At 38.4% G+C, this 18,135-nt stretch overlaps 1 protein-coding gene across 3 annotated transcripts in view; it reads left to right on the forward strand.

The window, feature by feature from the left end:
* Window positions 1-14,456, forward strand: part of LOC121367969 (steroid 17-alpha-hydroxylase/17,20 lyase-like) — a 21,576-nt gene extending 7,120 nt beyond the window's left edge. For all 3 annotated transcript variants that reach the window (XM_041492440.1, XM_041492441.1, XM_041492442.1), the window contains 7 exons: window positions 1,121-1,214; window positions 6,939-7,094; window positions 8,773-8,981; window positions 9,264-9,392; window positions 9,911-10,015; window positions 10,743-10,877; window positions 13,773-14,456. In XM_041492440.1, the coding sequence (XP_041348374.1) occupies window positions 1,121-1,214; window positions 6,939-7,094; window positions 8,773-8,981; window positions 9,264-9,392; window positions 9,911-10,015; window positions 10,743-10,877; window positions 13,773-14,116 (1,172 nt within the window). In that variant the 3' untranslated portion in view covers window positions 14,117-14,456. The remainder of the gene's footprint in view (window positions 1-1,120; window positions 1,215-6,938; window positions 7,095-8,772; window positions 8,982-9,263; window positions 9,393-9,910; window positions 10,016-10,742; window positions 10,878-13,772) is intronic.
* The last annotated feature ends 3,679 nt before the right edge of the window (window positions 14,457-18,135 follow it).

An 18,135-nucleotide genomic window follows, 5' to 3' on the forward strand; every position in this document is an offset into this window, starting at 1 on the left:
TATTGGGGGTTGCAAACTAATTTTGCGGTTAGAATAATGAAAATAAATGGTAAAAGGGTCTCAGGTTATCACATTTCCCGAATATCTCTTATCATATTTGCCCGAATTTCAGTTTTGCTCTAGAACTAGGTCAGCCGATACCCCCACCCTCGCTCCCTGTCTCGTACGCTTATGTGTGCACAAACACTCATTTTTGACGTTTTGGGTAGTTATATCTGTGTTATTGCGAGCTTATTAACGCTTAATAAACCATAAGATATATTCTTTTAATGATTTCTCATGTTCTGTGATTATTTATTGTTTAAATGGACTTTTTTACCATATAAGCGAGATAACTCAATTTTAGGAAATTTTCAGATAGAATCTTGTAACTGTCAGGTCACGATCTATATAACTGAATATTGTTTGGAGATTCAGAAAAAAGTAGCAGTGAGATATATTATGACAGAACTTGTTGTCGTAAAATTAAGGCGTTATTGCTGGGTTTACTGCCGCAAATGGATTTGATTAGCCAATCAAATTTCTTGTTATATGCAGATTGAATTAGAATGTTGTTTAACCTATAGTCCCGTCCTATCCTTCTACAAAAAATGGGTTGGGTTGTTTTGTTTTTGGTTTTTTTTTGTAAATATTTGATTTCACGTGAGAAGAAAAGTAAAAGTGTTTTGGAAATAATTAAAAAATATTTTTGTGTACAATTTATAAAAACAATCGGCACAGAAATCAATAACTTGTAGTAAATTCCATAGCATGAAAAAAGGTGTTCCCAGTGGGAAGGACTATAGCTACTAAATTCCTGTAAATTGATTTAACAAGTCTCAATGTACCAGGTACTATAATTGTACTTGAAACATGTGCAGGGTCCTTCTAAAATTAGGATGTCAGTTTTTGTGTGGAACTAGGGTAGTAAAAGACGCTTCACGTTATATGTGAAACCCTTCTATCTTTTTTATTTACTTTAAGGTTGAGGGGTTCTGGTACTTATATATGGCATACATACATATATATATATATATATATATATATATATATATATATATCTATGGGATTTGATTGATTGATTGATTGATTGATTGAGACCCACGTGGCTATTATTATTATTATTATTATTACCTTGCAGCCAAACTGTTATCAGACGGGGCTAAGAGTATCGCTTTAGGTGACTATCATGCAACATGGCGTTTACACCGGAAGTTGGCAACGAAAGCACTGAGGTGATTGAGCTGTATTTTTTTAATCGATGCAAACGTCATCCATATGCATAATATAAACAGACATATACAGGGCAGTTGCCCCCTTGAGAATCTCACTTTTTTTTCTTCTTTTTTTAACTCCATACACATCTCAGAGTTTAATTTGTGCAGTGTTTCATTTGTTTATAAAAAGTAGTGGACCCTAGGACTTTGATCAGGGTACGGCCCTGCGAACCCAATACCTACCAGCCTTAAGGCCGATGGCTTAACCACAACACCACCGAGGCCGGTCCATTTTGGCTTAATGATCGACAATTCTGTCATATTATAGTCTTCAGAGGAAACATATTTGTCCATAAGTAGAAAGAGACCGTTTATATGCTCTTTCCCACAGACAGGGCAACTCATACCATATCAATCGTGGGCCAAAGATCGAGAGGCGAAATAGGCGAATGAGTCAGCGAGGGGTTTCGTTCCTATGACCCAAGCACCTCGGGTGAGAGCTGTACCGAATGAGATGTATATATTCCACCCTCTTGCGTGTATTGTGTTGTCCGTTATGTAATTAAAATAAGACATTTGAGAAATTAAAATAAGACATTTGAGTAATTAGTATGAAAAACAGGTCAGACAGCGTCAGTGGATCTTGTGGGAATCGAACCCATACATTTGTTTTGGAGACAAATTTTGAACCATTCAAAGCGAAGTATCCACTCGACTACGCCGACCTTAACCATAACGTCGATATTTGATCTATGTATTATCGTGTGGTTCGCGTTCCGGATATTGAATGCTACATGCATTGACAGCCGTGTGTTGTCTATTTATAGAATAGACGATCTCACCGAGTCCAGGTCGGTCAGTCTTTTTAATATACAACACTAGTATATAGTTTTAAGGTTAGCAAATAAACCTGTACAGTTCCGATAGTCACGTACAGGAATGAGGGCGAGGGCACACGCACGTACGCGCACGTACGCGCACATACGCAAAAACAAATAGACGAAGATACTTTCCATTAAATAATCTAGACTATGTAAATACATGTATATGTCATCTAATATAATTACCTCAAAATCAAACTCAAAGGAATATTTGAATGTATTTATGTATGTATGTATATGTATGTATATGTGTGTGTGTGTGTGTGTGTGTGTGTGTGTGTGTGTGTGTGTGTGTGTGTGTGTGTGTTTGTGTGTGTAAAAACCCGTTCACATTGTGTTTGTGTGTATGCCCGAGCGCGCGTGTGTATGTGTGTGTGTCTGTCTATATGTCTGTGTCTGTGTATGTGTATGTGTGTGTGCGTGTGTGTGTGTGTGTGAGTATGCGTTTGTGTGTGTCTATGTGTGTGTATCAGTTTGTGTCTGTGTTCGTGTCTGTATCCGCGTCTGTGTTTGTATATGCGTGTGTGTCTATCTGTATGTGCGTGCATGCGTGTGTGTGTCTATGTGTGTGTGTCTATGTCCGTGTCTGTATCCGTGTTTGTTTGTGCGTGTGTCTGTATGTGTGTTTGTGTCTGTATGTGTATGTGTGTGTCTGTATGTGCGTACATGTGTGTATGTGTGTGTGTGTGTCTGTATATGTGTATCTGTCTGTATGTGCGTGCATGCGTGTATGTGTGTGTGTCTATGTGTGTGTGTTTGTCCCTGTCTGTATTCGTGTATGTGTGTGTGTCTGTATGGGTGTGTGTCTGTATGCGCGTACATGTGTGTATGTGTGTATGTGCGTGTGGGTTTGTGTGTGTGTGTGTGTGTGTGTGTGTGTGTGTGAAATACATAGCATACATGTGCTACACAATGAAGTATACTGTGCTAGTATTATTAGTTTTAAAACATATTTTAATATTGTTTGTGTCTGTGTGTGTGTGTGTATCTGTGTCCGTGTCTGTATCCGTGTCTGTGTGTGTATATATGCGTGTGTGTGTGTCTGTATGTGTGTGTGTGTGTGTGTGTGTGTGTGTGTGTGTGTGTCCGTACATGTGTGTGTGCGTGTGTGCGTGCGTGTGTGTGTGTGTGTGTGTGTGTGTGTGTGTGTGTGTGTGTGGTGAAAAATACGTAGCATACATGTGCTACTCATTGAAATATAATCTATATTGGCCCTAAACATATTATAACGTAGCCTAGTGGTAAAGCGTTCGCTTGATGCGCGGTCGGTCTGGGATCGATCCCCATCGGTGGGCCCATTGGGCTATTTCTCGCTCCAGCCAGTGCACACGATTTGTTTATCAAAGGCCGTGGTATGTGTTATCCTGTTTGTGGGATGGTGCATATAAAAGATCCCTTACTGCTAATTGAAAAGAGTAGCTCATGAAGTGGAGACAGCTGGTTTCCTCTCTCAGTATCGGTGTGGTCCTTATGTTCGACGCCATATAACCGTAAATAAAATGTGTTGAGTGCGTCGTTAAATACTAATGAAACATTTCCTCCCTTCACATGAAATGAGATTTTAAGTCATGTAAACAGCAAAACATTACTATACTGTCAACATGGAAGGTATTACAGTAATTTTTACATTAAACAAAATTGTAACTGGACGGCATTGGCGGTAACGGGGATTGATCTCCAAAAAGCATCACATTTGAAACGAAGTAACCACCACACTAAGCCAGCCACGGAAAACGTTTGTCAATAATAGCAGTTATATATAAATGCGACGTAGAAAAAAACACCGGCGATAATAAATGTCGGAAATCGCCGAATGGTTTTCCGAATGGAAATTGATTATATATTAACGACAACTCTTACAACCTTGCAACTAATACTTATACCGTTAAAGTTTGTTTTGTTTAACGACACCACTAGAGCACATTCATTTATTAATCATCGCCTATTGGATGTCAGACATTTGGTAATTCTGACATTTGGTCTTAGATAGGAAACCCGCTACATTGGCAACAAAGGATCTTTTATATGCACCATCCCACAGACAAGATAGCACATACCACGGCCCGGTGGTGCCCGGTCGTTTTAGGATCGATCCCTGTCGGTGGGCTCATATTTTTATAATATATAGCCCAATAGGCCCACCGACGGGGATCGATCCCAAACCGACCGAGCATCAAGCGAGCTCATTACCACTGGGCCATCAATAGAGCCATAACAGGAGCAGGTGGTGATACATGCCGTCGCAAAAAAAAACAAACACGAAAAATACCCCTTTAATTTAAAGTGCTAATTAGAGAAGACCTTATTGTTTTGTTGCATTTAACACACACACACACACACACACACACACACACACACACACACCTTATTTTCGGTTGGTTACCGCCCTGATCAGACACACACTACTTTTAGGTACAAGAATGTAAATAATACAGCAACTTACAAATTGTAAATCCAAATATTAATAGCTGGGGGGAAAAGGTACAAAATGAAATATTCGGTCTCAACTAAGCTTAGTTTGACACTCACTAACAGGGCCGTACACTCCGGGGGGGGCAGTTGCCCCCCTGAGAATCTCACTTCTTTCTTCTTCTTTTTTAAAGGGACATTCCTGAGTTTGCTCCATTGTAAGATGTTTCCGACTAATAAAATATTTCTACGATTAAACTTACATATTAATTATATTTTCTTGTTTAGAATATCAGTGGCTGTATATTCAATGTGTTTCTGGTCGTCTTAATATTTCTAAGAAGCCCTAACTGGATTTTGTCTTCAAATACTTTCGTACGTACGAAAAATAATATTTTAGGATATAAAATGAAATTTAACCTAGTACAAATATTAGAACGATCAGAAACACGTTTAATATACAGCCACTAATATTTTGTGCAGAAAACTATATTTGATATGTAATTACAATCGTTAAAAAGTCTCTGTTAGTCGATAACATCTTAAAAATTGCAGCAAACTCAGGAATGTCCCTTTAAAGGGACATTCCTGAATTTACTACATTGTAAGATGTTTTCAACTAATAAAATAGTTCTACGATTAAACTTACATATTAAATAAATTTTCTTGTTTAGAATATCAATGTCTGTATATTTAACGTGTTTCTGGTCGTCTTAATATTTCTAAGAAGCCCAAACTGGATTTTGTCTTCAAATAATTTCGTACGTACGAAAAAAATATATTTTAGGAAATAAAATGAAATTTAACCTAGTACAAATATTAGAACGACCAGAAACATGTTTAATATACAGCTACTAATATATTATTATATTTTATATGTAATTACAATCGTTAAAAAGTCTGTTAGTCGATAACATCTTAAAAAATGCAGCAAACTCAGGAATGTCTCTTTAATAGCATACACATTTCAGGGTTTAATTTGTATAGTGTTTCATTTGTTTATAAAAAGAAGTGCCCTAGGATTTTGATCAGGGTACGGCCCTAATATATGTATACAAACATAAACACAACCAACCATACACAACTGATAAGCGCGTGTGTGTTTTTCATCTATGCACATATATCTTTCTATCTATCTGTCTATCTATCTAACGTGAACCGGGCTATCCCCAAAACCGGTCTTATTTACTTATGACTTGTATTTAAGGAATATGCACACGTGTGAACTCTGTTGAATTAACAAAAACCTCTCAAAAAAAGACCTGCACAAATGTGGAAAAGACAAGTAGGCATTAAAAAAACATGTTTATATAGAAGCAAATGTATATACACGACAGCCATTTTTTCACTAGCACTATATTAAATGATGTGTACAATTAAACAAACCTAAATAAGCGACAGTTTTACGAGGTCACTGTGAAAGTCTCGTCTGCTTCTCAGATTTATTACATAAGAGGTTTGGTAAAGTGACGTGTCACACGTCACTCTTGAACAACAATAGCCCGATATGCATCTAATCTTTTCACAGCTAAAATTGACACCGTTATCAATATTTGTTGGATGATTTCGATTCAAAAACAGGGGTACCGGCCTCGGTGGCGTAGTGGTTAAGCCATCGGACTACAGGCTGGTAGGTACAGGTTCGCAGCCCGGTACCGGCTCCAACCCAGAGCGAGTTCTTAAGGGCTCAATGGGTAGGAGGTGTAAGGCCACTACACCCTCTTCTCTCTCACTAACCACTAACCTACTGTCATCGACAGACAGCCCAGATAGCTGAGGTATGTGCCCAGGACAGCGTGCTTGAACCTTAATTGGATATAAGCACGAAAATAAGTTGAAATGAATGTAAACAGGGGCGTAGCGTGATCTGGACCGGGGGGGGGGGGGTCGAATATGAACCAAGTGGACCTTTTTCTATTTTGTTTTTGCACCACCAGAAACTCCATATGTATAAACCTGTATGTTTTAGTTCTGAAAGCGGGCCATTTGCTTCTGGGGGGGCGGGTGGGGGGGGGGTCGTCCGAACCCCCCGAACCCCCCTAGCCTACGCTCCTGGTAAATTGAATAAGATAAAACATTATTTTATCAAATTACAATGCGCGTGCGCAGAAACCATTTCTCTTTAATAGGTTACTCGATGATATATATAACTGACTGTCTGTCTGTCTGTCTGTCTGTCTGTCTGTCTATCTACCTACCTACCTACCTACCTACCTACCTACCTACCTACCTACCTACCTATCTATCTATCTCTTTAACTGTTTATCTGTATATCTAAATGTATGAGTATGAATGTATGTTCTGTGTGTGCATACTTTTTATTCTGCTTGTGCATACCTTTCATTTTATGTGTGTTTCGTTTATTAGTATTAGTATAAGTCTAATTGTGATACCAAATTCCAACTATAATAATTATACTAAATGCTGTACCCGCTGTATCATCCTGTTACAGACTGTACACCAGTGGGAATCGCCTTGAACTTCGGATGACCGAGTCCCTCAATAAAGTGGTGGAAGTGCTGAAAGGCATCAAGGAGCCAGTGAATCCTCACTTATACAATTCCCTCGTTGCCCTCAACATTCTGTTTGGAGTCTGCTTCGACCAAACGTAAGTGCGCAAACTTTGGAAAGTTTAATAACCTTTTTCTGAACATATTGACTGCTATTTGGCGAGCAGGCTATATATTTTTGAAGTTATCTTTGCGTTATAATATCGTAAAACAATCGAAAGCTATGACGCCACAACGACGCATGCCATAACCTACGACGGTTTTACGATATCGTAGAGCTAAAATAGCTTCGAAAATCTGGGCCCAGGTTGAGATAATGGGCGCGCTAGTCAAGTTAGTATATTATTTATCAAATATCTATTATCTAGACTCGTCTTTTGATAGCCTGGGCCTCGTTCCACGAAGCGATCTTAGACCCAAGATTACCTTAAGCGCATAGCTACCCTATGTACTTAAGTTGATCTTAGGGCTAAGATCGCTTCGTGGAACGGGGCTCTGGACGATAGTAGCTAGAGGTTAGAGTTATTATATTTGTCATTTTGGTGTTGTAGGTTATCTTGTTCACAAGAAATGACAATACTGCCATGTCTATCGTTGTATATATTATTCCAGTATGCATCTGATGTTATTCTGAAGACGCTACTATAATGAAAACAATCTGAAATTATGATATAAGTATAAAAGTAAAAATGACCGAGTCATAATTGCAATGGGGTATGGAATGACACACATTGGGACCAAGGGGGCATGGGATCATGTATCACAATTGAGACCAATGTGGGTACGTCTTTTAACGACTGTTTGTTGTCGGAAATTTCTGGATTTCAACAATAAGATCTCTGACTTTGCATAAATAAGAGGATAGGGCAGGTGGACATTAGATTCAGCGGGTATGGGGCACCATATACTGAGACCAAGATGGTATTGTGTACCTTCACTAAGACCAAGATGGTATTGTGTACCTTCACTGAGACCAAGATGGTATTGTGTACCTTCACTGAGACCAAGATGGTATTGTGTACCTTCACTGAGACCAAGATGGTATTGTGTACCTTCACTAATACCAAGATGGCATGGGATGCCTTCACTAAGACCAAAATGATGGTATGGGGTGCCTTCACTAAGAAAGAAGATGGTATGGGATGCCTTCGTTAAGATGAAGATGATATGGGGTGCTTTCAGTAAGACCAAGATGGTATGGGTGCCTTCACTAAGACCAAGATGATGGTATGGGGTGCCTTCACTAATACCAAGATGGTATGGGGTGTCTTCACCGAGACCAATATAATATGGGTGCATTCACTAAGACCAAGAAGATGGTATTGTGTACCTTCACTAAGACCAAGATGGTATTGTGTACCTTCACTAAGACCAAAATGATATTGTGTACCTTCACTAAGACCAAGATGGCATGGGATGCCTTCACTAAGACCAAAATGATGGTATGGGGTGCCTTCACTAAGACCAAGATGGTATGGGTGCCTTCACTAAGACTATGGCATGGAGTGCCTCCACTAAGACCAAGACGATGGTATGGGATGCTTTCACTAATACCAAGATGGTATTGGGTGCCTTCACTGAGACCAATATAGTATAGGGTGCCTTCACTGAGACCAACATGGCATGGATGGCTTCACTAAGACCAAGATGGTATGGGTGCCTTCACAAAGTCCAACTGATCATAAAAGGGTTTATAACCACAATTCCATTACCTTCGAGATGACGATTACATTATAATTGAAAACACAGACATGTTGCTATTCGCTTCCGTTTCAGATATGCTGTCGATGACCCCATGTTCAAGAATATGTTATCCATATTTGACGAGTTTTTAACCAGCTTTGGTAATGGACCATTGGAGGATATTATCCCTCCGCTACGTCTCTGTCCAACCAAGCAGATGAAAAGAATGATTCAGCTCTTTGACGACATTTTCAACATCTTGGATATATTTATTGTGGAACACAGAAACACGTTGTCACCAGGTATGTTTTGTTTCGATTTGGATTTGTTAATGTATCTAGCATATAGTATCTACTTGAACACACACACACACACACACACACACACACATACCACCACCACCAACAGTAGTATACTGTTCATTGCATCCAACACATATTCCCCTCTGGAATAATTTACCATTCTTCTGGACCCATATTTTCGAAGCTGTCTTAGCGCTACGAAAGCGTAAAACCATCGTAAGCTATGACGTCATTATTCTGGCAAGTCTGAATGATGGATTGGCTTGTGTTTCTTGGTTTCAGATCATATCAGAGATTTCACGGACAGCATTTTGTTGGCACAGAAAGCGGCAATGGAGGAACTGGATGAAGCGACCATGTCGAAGATTACAGATGATCATGTCAGGCAGACTATCGGAGATATTTTCGGAGGTACGTACAGGATTTTTTTTTTGGTCAAAAGGTGGGTTGGTATGGCAGCTGTCATAGTGAATAATGAGCGTCGGAAAATGCTAGTAACGGTGTAGGTGGGGTTCAAACTGGAGGGGCTAGATGCCAGTTATTAAATGTAAAGTCATATATTGAGAACTCAGCATGCAGCAGCCGCATTGCCACCTGTGTGTAATTTACGCTTAGAGGACACTTTTCTCTTTTGTTTGGGATTATTTTGTTATTTGTTTTGAGGCGTCGTTGGATGGATGTTCTGTTCTTTTAGGGTTTTTTGGGGAGGATTGGGGGGGGGGGGGGGGGTGGTGTGTGGGTTGTTTTTTTTAGGGTTTTTTTAGAGAGGTTGGTGTGTGTGTGGGGAGGGGGGGTGATAGCCCCTAGTTAAAGGCGTGTATCGTACTCCAAATCATGGTTTTTTTTACTGTTACAGATGTTATGGGTTTTTTTCTAAATCTTCAGGTCCAGCTTTCTACATAGATTTTAATGTGTTTATTTTTTCTTAGCTGGGATTGACACGACACGTCTGACGCTAGACTGGGCAATATTGTACTTGGCGTCACATCCAGAGGTCCCGTCGAAGATACACAAAGAAGTTGATCAAGTTCTGCGTGAGTGAAAATTTATACATTCATGGCTGTAGGAATTTTCTAAGGAATGGAGTGCAATGTCAAAAAGGGCACCTATAGTATTCCAATGTATATTAAAATGGTTTACAGAAAGGCAGAATATGCCTCCAGAAACATCCAGTCGATGGTGATATTATATCTTATAAAAAGAAAACAAATCGATGTATACAGTTCAATACTCAATTCTCAGAGCACTTTGAAGTGGAATGGTTGCGCACCCACCAGATCAACTCCTGGTATGTAGGCAGTACATGTACATTCATTTAAAATTTTGACATCCAATAGCCGGTGATTAATTAATCAATGTGCTCTAGTGGTGTAGTTAACAAAACAAACAACATCACTTAAAATGTTTATTTTGTTACAGATTGTACTGTTTAATTTTAAATTAGTATGTCGTTTTGATTATTATATTGTTTTAAAGAAAATTAATCATGTGCTAGCTTTGATTTAGTAAACTAGTTGGTGAATGGCAGTCCTCTTTCTGGCGGTGCAAGAAAGATGAAATCTCCAGTAAAGGATATTTTCGGGAATGGCTGTCCTCCTGTAGACGAGGCACTAGATAGAAATTTATGGAATCAATCACTATTTTTCCAAATGCCCATTTGACTACATTGTGCAGTGATACGGCCTTGATTACGCATTACGGTTTTGTTCTTTTCATATTATTTGCATTGTTACTGATCTATCAAATTTTGATTTTTTACAGCTAAAAGCGGCACCATGTTGTTGTCCTATCGAAACCACCTGCCCTACACTGAAGCCGTACTCCACGAGGTTATGAGATTGTCCTCCGTGGTGCCCCTGAGTCTGCCTCACTGTACCATCTGCGACACCAAGATAGGTGAGATTTTTTGTTGTGATCAGTGATGTCTTAGTTAGTAGTAGTAGGAGGAGGAGGTAGCAGCAGTAGTAGTAATAATAGCAGCAGCAATTGTAACAATAGTTGTAGAAGCAGCAGCAAGAAGAGTCATAGTAGTTGCAGTAGTAGAGTAGTAGTAGCTAGGGTTGGGTACCGCAAAAAAAACCGTACCGCGGTATATCGCAGTTTTTGGTAATGTACTACGGTATACCACAGTAATGACATCATACTAATCACTGCGAATCAGTGATACAATACTTGTTCAACATACAATGTCATTTATGTGCCTTTGAACTTAGGGGTCAAACATATATGACATACTACAATGAAATACCTACCAGTAAAGATTTTGACTGATTCAATTTACACTCTATTTCCTCTAAAGTTGAGTAAGCATTAAGCAGGACTAAAAATCTCATTTAGAGAATAGCTAATACTTATAGGTAGAACATAGTTGTAGAGCCTTGTTGTATTTTAAGACCTTATAATGTAAATGGAATAAACATAACATATGAATGAATTCTGTAGTTATCATTTCAGTGAACTAGAAAAATAATGAAAATGACAAAGTTTAAACGAATGTATTATATTATCACCATTTTAATTATACCAGTAGCTATTAACTACCAGTAACTTTTATATAGCTACTTTTATTTTAGGTGATGACCCAGACAAACAGGTTCCTTTATGTTTTCAGTTTGCTACAATGTATTATTGTTCAAGTTAGTTCAAGTTAAATCGTCTTAACATCAGTTTAGTTAAATCGTCTTAACATCAATTTAGTGCTAAGAATAAACAAATTTCATAAACCTATAAATGTCTGAATAAATCATGTAGTGTGTCAATTTCAGTCATTATTATCTAGATTACTGAATTTATTTTATGTTCTTGTTTACAAACATTAGTGCATTAGTGATTAATATGTGAAATATTTGTTATCGCGAACTCAAATATTATCAGTGTAATGGTATTTAACGTCAAACATAGGATCATTGTGGTATTAGAGTGGGAATCTTTGCCTGCCCGGTGGTAGGCAGAGCTTCTGTGCATTCGTTATCTCTGACTGAGAGAGCGGCTGTAACTGTCCAAATGTTCGTCTAGCTCTAGAACAGCAGAGTAGGCCTTCTTGGGCTAACCACTTATGATGGAATGAGTTATTTGAGAACAGGTCCAACCAAACCATCACTGCCTACAGAGTGACAATCGGACATTTGGGACATACGTTTTAAGCTAAATTTACTAGCACAAGTATTTCAAATCGATTTATAATCATTGTTTTGTGTTTTAAACTAGCTATTACTGCCTACGTTAATATGTTAAAGTTTAAACAGTGATGCCGTGGCATAGCGTTTATGACAAAATAAATAAATATTAATAAAATAAAAAAGTTAGTAATAAAAAATAGTGTTTTACGTAACGCTGTTCATTACACGTAACTACCCTCCTCCAAACTTATCTGTATGTTTTACACTGAATACCGCTTATAATTTTTGGGGTATCCAACTCAAGATTATAGCCAGTCACCCAAAACAAAGACAAAGAAAACGTCATTATATGTTATTGTTCTCAAAACACTGGCGTGTGACTGTCTTTCAGACTTTCACAACTGGAAAAAGGCTCTTTCATTTTCATAAATTCGTTGCAATGTGATGCGAGACTTTTGTATGTTTCTCTGCCAGGGGCGGAGGGGTGTATCATGTCGGTGCTAATATTATATCAGTAGACATAGCATCAATAAATTATAATTCCCCCACTGAATATATTTAAAATTAAATCAGTAAACTTTGAAAGTTTTAAATATTACAACATTATCTGATACGACAAAACGCTAGAAACATGACAAATAAAAAGTAAACTTTGTTGTAGCTAATAATAACACATTTAGTATCTACAATGCAATATGTTTTGAACAGTATTTCATATTATTTGATCCAATTTTGTAGTTTTACGAGAAGCAGTTCACTATTGAATAGTATACTGGTCCTCCGGACATGCAAATGACGCTTATTCATACCGCGAGGCATATCTGTTGAACACAACTGGTTGAAAGCATGTTTGGTGACTAAAAATCGACATTAAAAAAAATTCTCAGTTTTTTTCGCCAAATCAAAAATTCTTTTACCAATTTTTATTATTTTTCGCAATTTGCGACTTTGACGAACAACAGGGCGAGCCCTGCAAATATCCAATATCCCAATTGTGTTGCGAACAACACTCATCATCTACCATGTTTTTGTTAGTGGCAGCGTTTTGAGATTCTAGATACTTTGGGAAATTCAGTTGAGTTTTTTTTAAAGATTTGTTAATGGAACACAAACAATTATTAACATTGGATGCTTTTTAAATAATTTCGCGAAATTATGTATTTTGTTTCATGACACTGATAATTTATTTCTCGGAAATTTTCTTAAAGTTATCGTCCACGGAAAGTCCCGAAGTATACCGGTACAGTACAAAACGTACCGGTACGTACCACGACAGAAAAAAATACCGGTATACCGGTATACCAGTAATACCGCACACCTCTGGTAGTAGCAGCGGTAGCAGCAGCATTAAAAGTAGAAGCAGCTGCAGTTGTAGCAATAGTTGTAGTAACAGCAGTAAGAAGGCATAGTAGTTGTAGTAGTAACAGCAGCAGCTGCTGCATTAGTAGTAGCTGCAGCAGCAGTTATAGCAGCAGCAGTTGCAGCGGTTGCAGCAGCAGCAGTAGTAGCAGGACCTGCTTTCTAGGTAGCATTTCACGTTTTCAAAGACAAGCTAAGAGAGTTTGGAATAGAGAACTCCATTGAAGTAGAATCGAAAATTGTCCATAACTAGTCTTACACGTTTATTGTATTGCAGAGCATTTTTATTGATGGATTGTTTTACCATTTTCAGGTGACAATGACGTCCCACAAGGAACCATGGTTCTTCTCAACTTATGGATGATGCACCATGACCCAGACAAATGGACAGACGTCGAGGCTTTCAAACCTGAAAGATTTCTGGACGAGACTGGCGCCATGGCACCTAAACCTGACAGCTGGCTGCCTTTCTCGGCGGGACGTAGGGTGTGTCTGGGGGAGTCTGTAGCGAAACAGGAACTGGTGCTACTTCTGGCTGGATACATGAGGCAGTTCAAGATTTCGCTACCAGACGGAGTGAAACCAGATTTCGAGGCTATTGGTGGAGGTTTTGTCAGAACGCCAAAACCGTTTCAAAGTCGTTTTTGTGGAACGTGACTGAATAGTGTTCAATGAACACTATAGATGAATTTTATGATATTTATATATCAATGTAATGTAGCAAGTAGCCATAACGTTTATTAAATGCATGTACTTAATAGAAATAGAGCTGCCATATAATTTTTATACATTTATTTAATAGACATTTGATTTCGAATCATTAAATACTAACAGGGTTTTATTTCTAAAATTTGACTTGACACCCATGGCTTTGAAATTGGGAATTTTAGCGTCGTTTTACCAAAAGTTTCGAATTTTCAGTTTTATTTCAAAAACATCTTATTAAGACAAGTTAGAATTAAATACGCAATGCTAAATTTATGTATATACATGTATATGTATTGTATATGTTTATTTGTAAATAAATATATCTATTGTGCATTACAAATAAATATATCTATTGTACATGACAAAATGTTATTGGGGAGGGAAGGTTTGTTAAGTGAATGAGATTTGCATTCAGATTGGGACTTTTTTACTCCCAATTTGGGAATAAAAAACGACATAGCCTCTGTATAATGGTATGGAATGGTGCCCATTATCGGAGTCTAGAAACATAGGTGATAAAACCCTGACTGATGATGTAAATATGGCTAGATATTTTCAGAACATATTGAGAACTGTGTCTAAATAGTGTACAATAACATTGGATATGAACTAGGCCCTATATGATATTTATATTTCATAACCTTTATTTATTTCACAGAAAGAAAGACTTTTAAATAATTAAATGCATATGATGTAAAAATGCAAATTTTATAAACTAGTTGGCTAATACACGCCAAAGGTTAAATTGGTGCCAAATGTGGAATGAAGCTGTATTGTATTGGTTGTTTATTGGTACCAAAAAGACCAAACTAACTTTAATTATTGTATTGGTTTGTATTCAGGTTTGTATTAGAAACAAATTAATTACACGCCAACAGTTTATTTTTATGGTATAAATATGCATATTTCTTTACTATAATTTGTTGTATGCTACTAGAATATATTGGTGGACCAATTTGAATAGATAATTTAGCATATAATGGTATCAATAAAATTTTATGTTGTCATAAAAATCTTTCAGAAGTCCATGACTCGTAAACGACTACAATATTTTAACACTAAGCAAACACCCCCCCCCCCCCCCCCCAATCAAGTTTAAGAAGCGTTTCATAACGTCATGGCGCGTTCATATCAATTGAACGTTGCAGTTTAGTAGAAGACTGAGACACAAACACACAGGCATGCACACGCACGCACACACACACACACACACACGCTTGAAGACAAAAATGCACGTGTTTTGTCCCACTGTATATAAACAAAGATAAAAATCGAGAGCCTGTTTCGGAATACATCGGACGTTTACGTCTGCTACTAGCAGTTACACTTGTACGTTTATGACGGAGCGTTGTAAGGACAAAATAACCTGAAATGTGTGTACTGTTAACAGTAATAAGAATTGCGGTTTACGTAAAAAACTAGACTTAAGATGTTTTGTGAAATTTGATTCTTGCTTGTACCCCCATCCCACGCTAGATATTGAGTCACCCACTTTAGATATTGTTTCTACAGGTCTGGGAAGCGGATTGCTGTGTTTCGTATATAGGAGGACTGCCACTCAGGACGAGTCTGTGTGCCGGATTTTGGTGGAGTTTGACAAATGACAACCTTTATACGACAAAGCTCAATGGATATTTAGACAGTTCTGATGGCTGCATAGGCGGATCTAGGGGTGGTGATAGTTATAATTTTATTATATATTAATTTTCTTTTCTTTTTTACGATTCCGCTCCAAACCTCCCCCAAAGTCCCCTTGGCATTCCACCTCATGTCACTGGGGCCCACCTAAATGGATTTTCTGGATCCGCCACTGGATTTATCTTTACAATTTTCTTTTTTGCAAGTAGTGATTTTCAGATGAGGTTTGTTGTGTTTGTGTGTGCTGGTGAAAATGATGACTCGCCAGTACAAGTAGGTCGTGTTGCATGACAAGATAGGGGTTGCCTCACCGATTTCTATTGCAATAAATAAGGTACTATAGAATTTAGTTTTATATATAGTAATTCGTGGGGTTACTCAGCGTTATTTGGAACTAGTTTCAGGACACGCTGATTCATAGGTCATTTTACAATGACGCGCTTATTCTGGCGTGGTCAACCGTGCCAGTAGGATGAATCTAGTTACCTCTAGCACTCCCCTTATTGATATATTGTAGGGGAGGGCTAGAGGAGACGACCAAATGGTAGCCAGCTATAACATATCAATAAGGGGAGGGCTAGAGGTGAATCGAGCTAAATTCGACCCTGCGACACTGGCGAGCGCCCTACCACTGACCTACATCTCGACTCTTAGGGGTGGGGACAAAGTCTTTTGGATGATATGGACTTGATTACCTACGAGGTGCGAGACGTAGCCCAGTGGTAAAGAGCTTGCCTGATGCGCGGTCTGTCTAGGATCTATTCCCGTCAGTGGGCCCATTTGGCTATTTATCTTCCCAGCCAGATCTGGTTGTGGGATGGTGTTTATAAAAGATCACTTGCAACTAATGGAAACATTTTAGCGGGTTTCCTCTCTAAGACTATATGTCAAAATTACCAAATGTTTGACATCCAATAGCCGATGATTAATAAATCATTGCCTCTGGTGGTTTCCTTAAACAAAACAAACTTTATGCTCAGTTAGAAAAACCATTCATTACTTGCTTCGGTGGTTTAGTGGTTACGCAATATCAGACTTATGACTGATAGGTACTGGGTTCGCATCACGACAATGGCTTCTACCCCGATTGTGGTTCAACGATCCAGTGGGTAGGTGTAAGTCCACTACACCAATTCCTCTCTCGCTAACCACTAACCCACTGTATTGGGAAGACAGCCTAGATAGCTGAAGTATGTGCTCAGGATATCATACTGGAATCTTAAGTGGATATAAGCACGAAAATAAGTGTACAATGACCAAATGACTGTGCAGACGGGTGTTTCTAAGGGGATTCGTGTCAAATAATAATAAAAAAATCGCTTTGAGCAAGAGTTTTCGATTCCTGTGTGAAGATCGATTATTTGCTGCACCTTATCGCGGTTGTTAAACTATCCGTTTTATGTAACAGTAAACATTTACTGTGGCCACTTAATACAGGTATTTTAGCGATTTGTGATCCGGTTTAGGTAGTCGCTGGCCGCGTTAGTCAGGTGACCGCTTATTACAAGTGCATTTACATTATAAATCGTTTGGGAGGGAAAAAAATGGCCGCTTAAGGCAGATCACCGCTGATTACAGGCGGCCGCTAGGACAGGTTTGACCGTACTTCGTGACTGCGTGCGTTTGTGTCGCAGTGACATGAGTGATCTTAAGTTACAGCTGTGTTAATGGCTCTTCTACTGTGAACAGGTGGTGGGAAAAAAAACATAATTCTGTCACAAATGTGTGTATTCGTCTGTGACAGGAATTGAGTTACCGATTATACGAAATTCAGTAACTGAAATATAAAGAAATGAAATATGCTAACACCATGTGCAATTAGTTTTATGATTTTCTATATCGCAGTTTGCAATTTTTGTGGATGCGTAATATATATTCAGAAATTTGATTTTACTATTATTTATTGTGTTACACATGTATAAAGCTGTACTCGGGTATTTGTAATTACTTCACATATAGATTGGATGCGGCGCGTGCGTGCGTCTGATGCGTCCGTCGCTTGCGTTTTGGGCATATATACCACATATGATTATTCCATTGTGGGTGGCCACATGCGTTTTGCTTGCATTTACCATAATTTGACACCCAATAGCCGATGTAGTTTTCGTGCAGGAGTGTCGTTAAACATTCATTCATTCATTCATGCGTTTTGCAGAAGCACGTATCCAGTATAGACGTTCTCACTGAAACTGAGGTATTTCGATTTATTTTTTTATCCGGACTGAACGCACACGCTGCATCTATCTATACCATCCTTAAGTTCAACCAGCAAACGTTTCGCTAACGTCCTCGAACTATTAGATCGGTTCCCGACGTGGCCATTTGGTTTA

This window comes from Gigantopelta aegis, chromosome 3, assembly GCF_016097555.1.
Source record: "Gigantopelta aegis isolate Gae_Host chromosome 3, Gae_host_genome, whole genome shotgun sequence".
Classification (NCBI taxonomy): domain Eukaryota; kingdom Metazoa; phylum Mollusca; class Gastropoda; order Neomphalida; family Peltospiridae; genus Gigantopelta; species Gigantopelta aegis.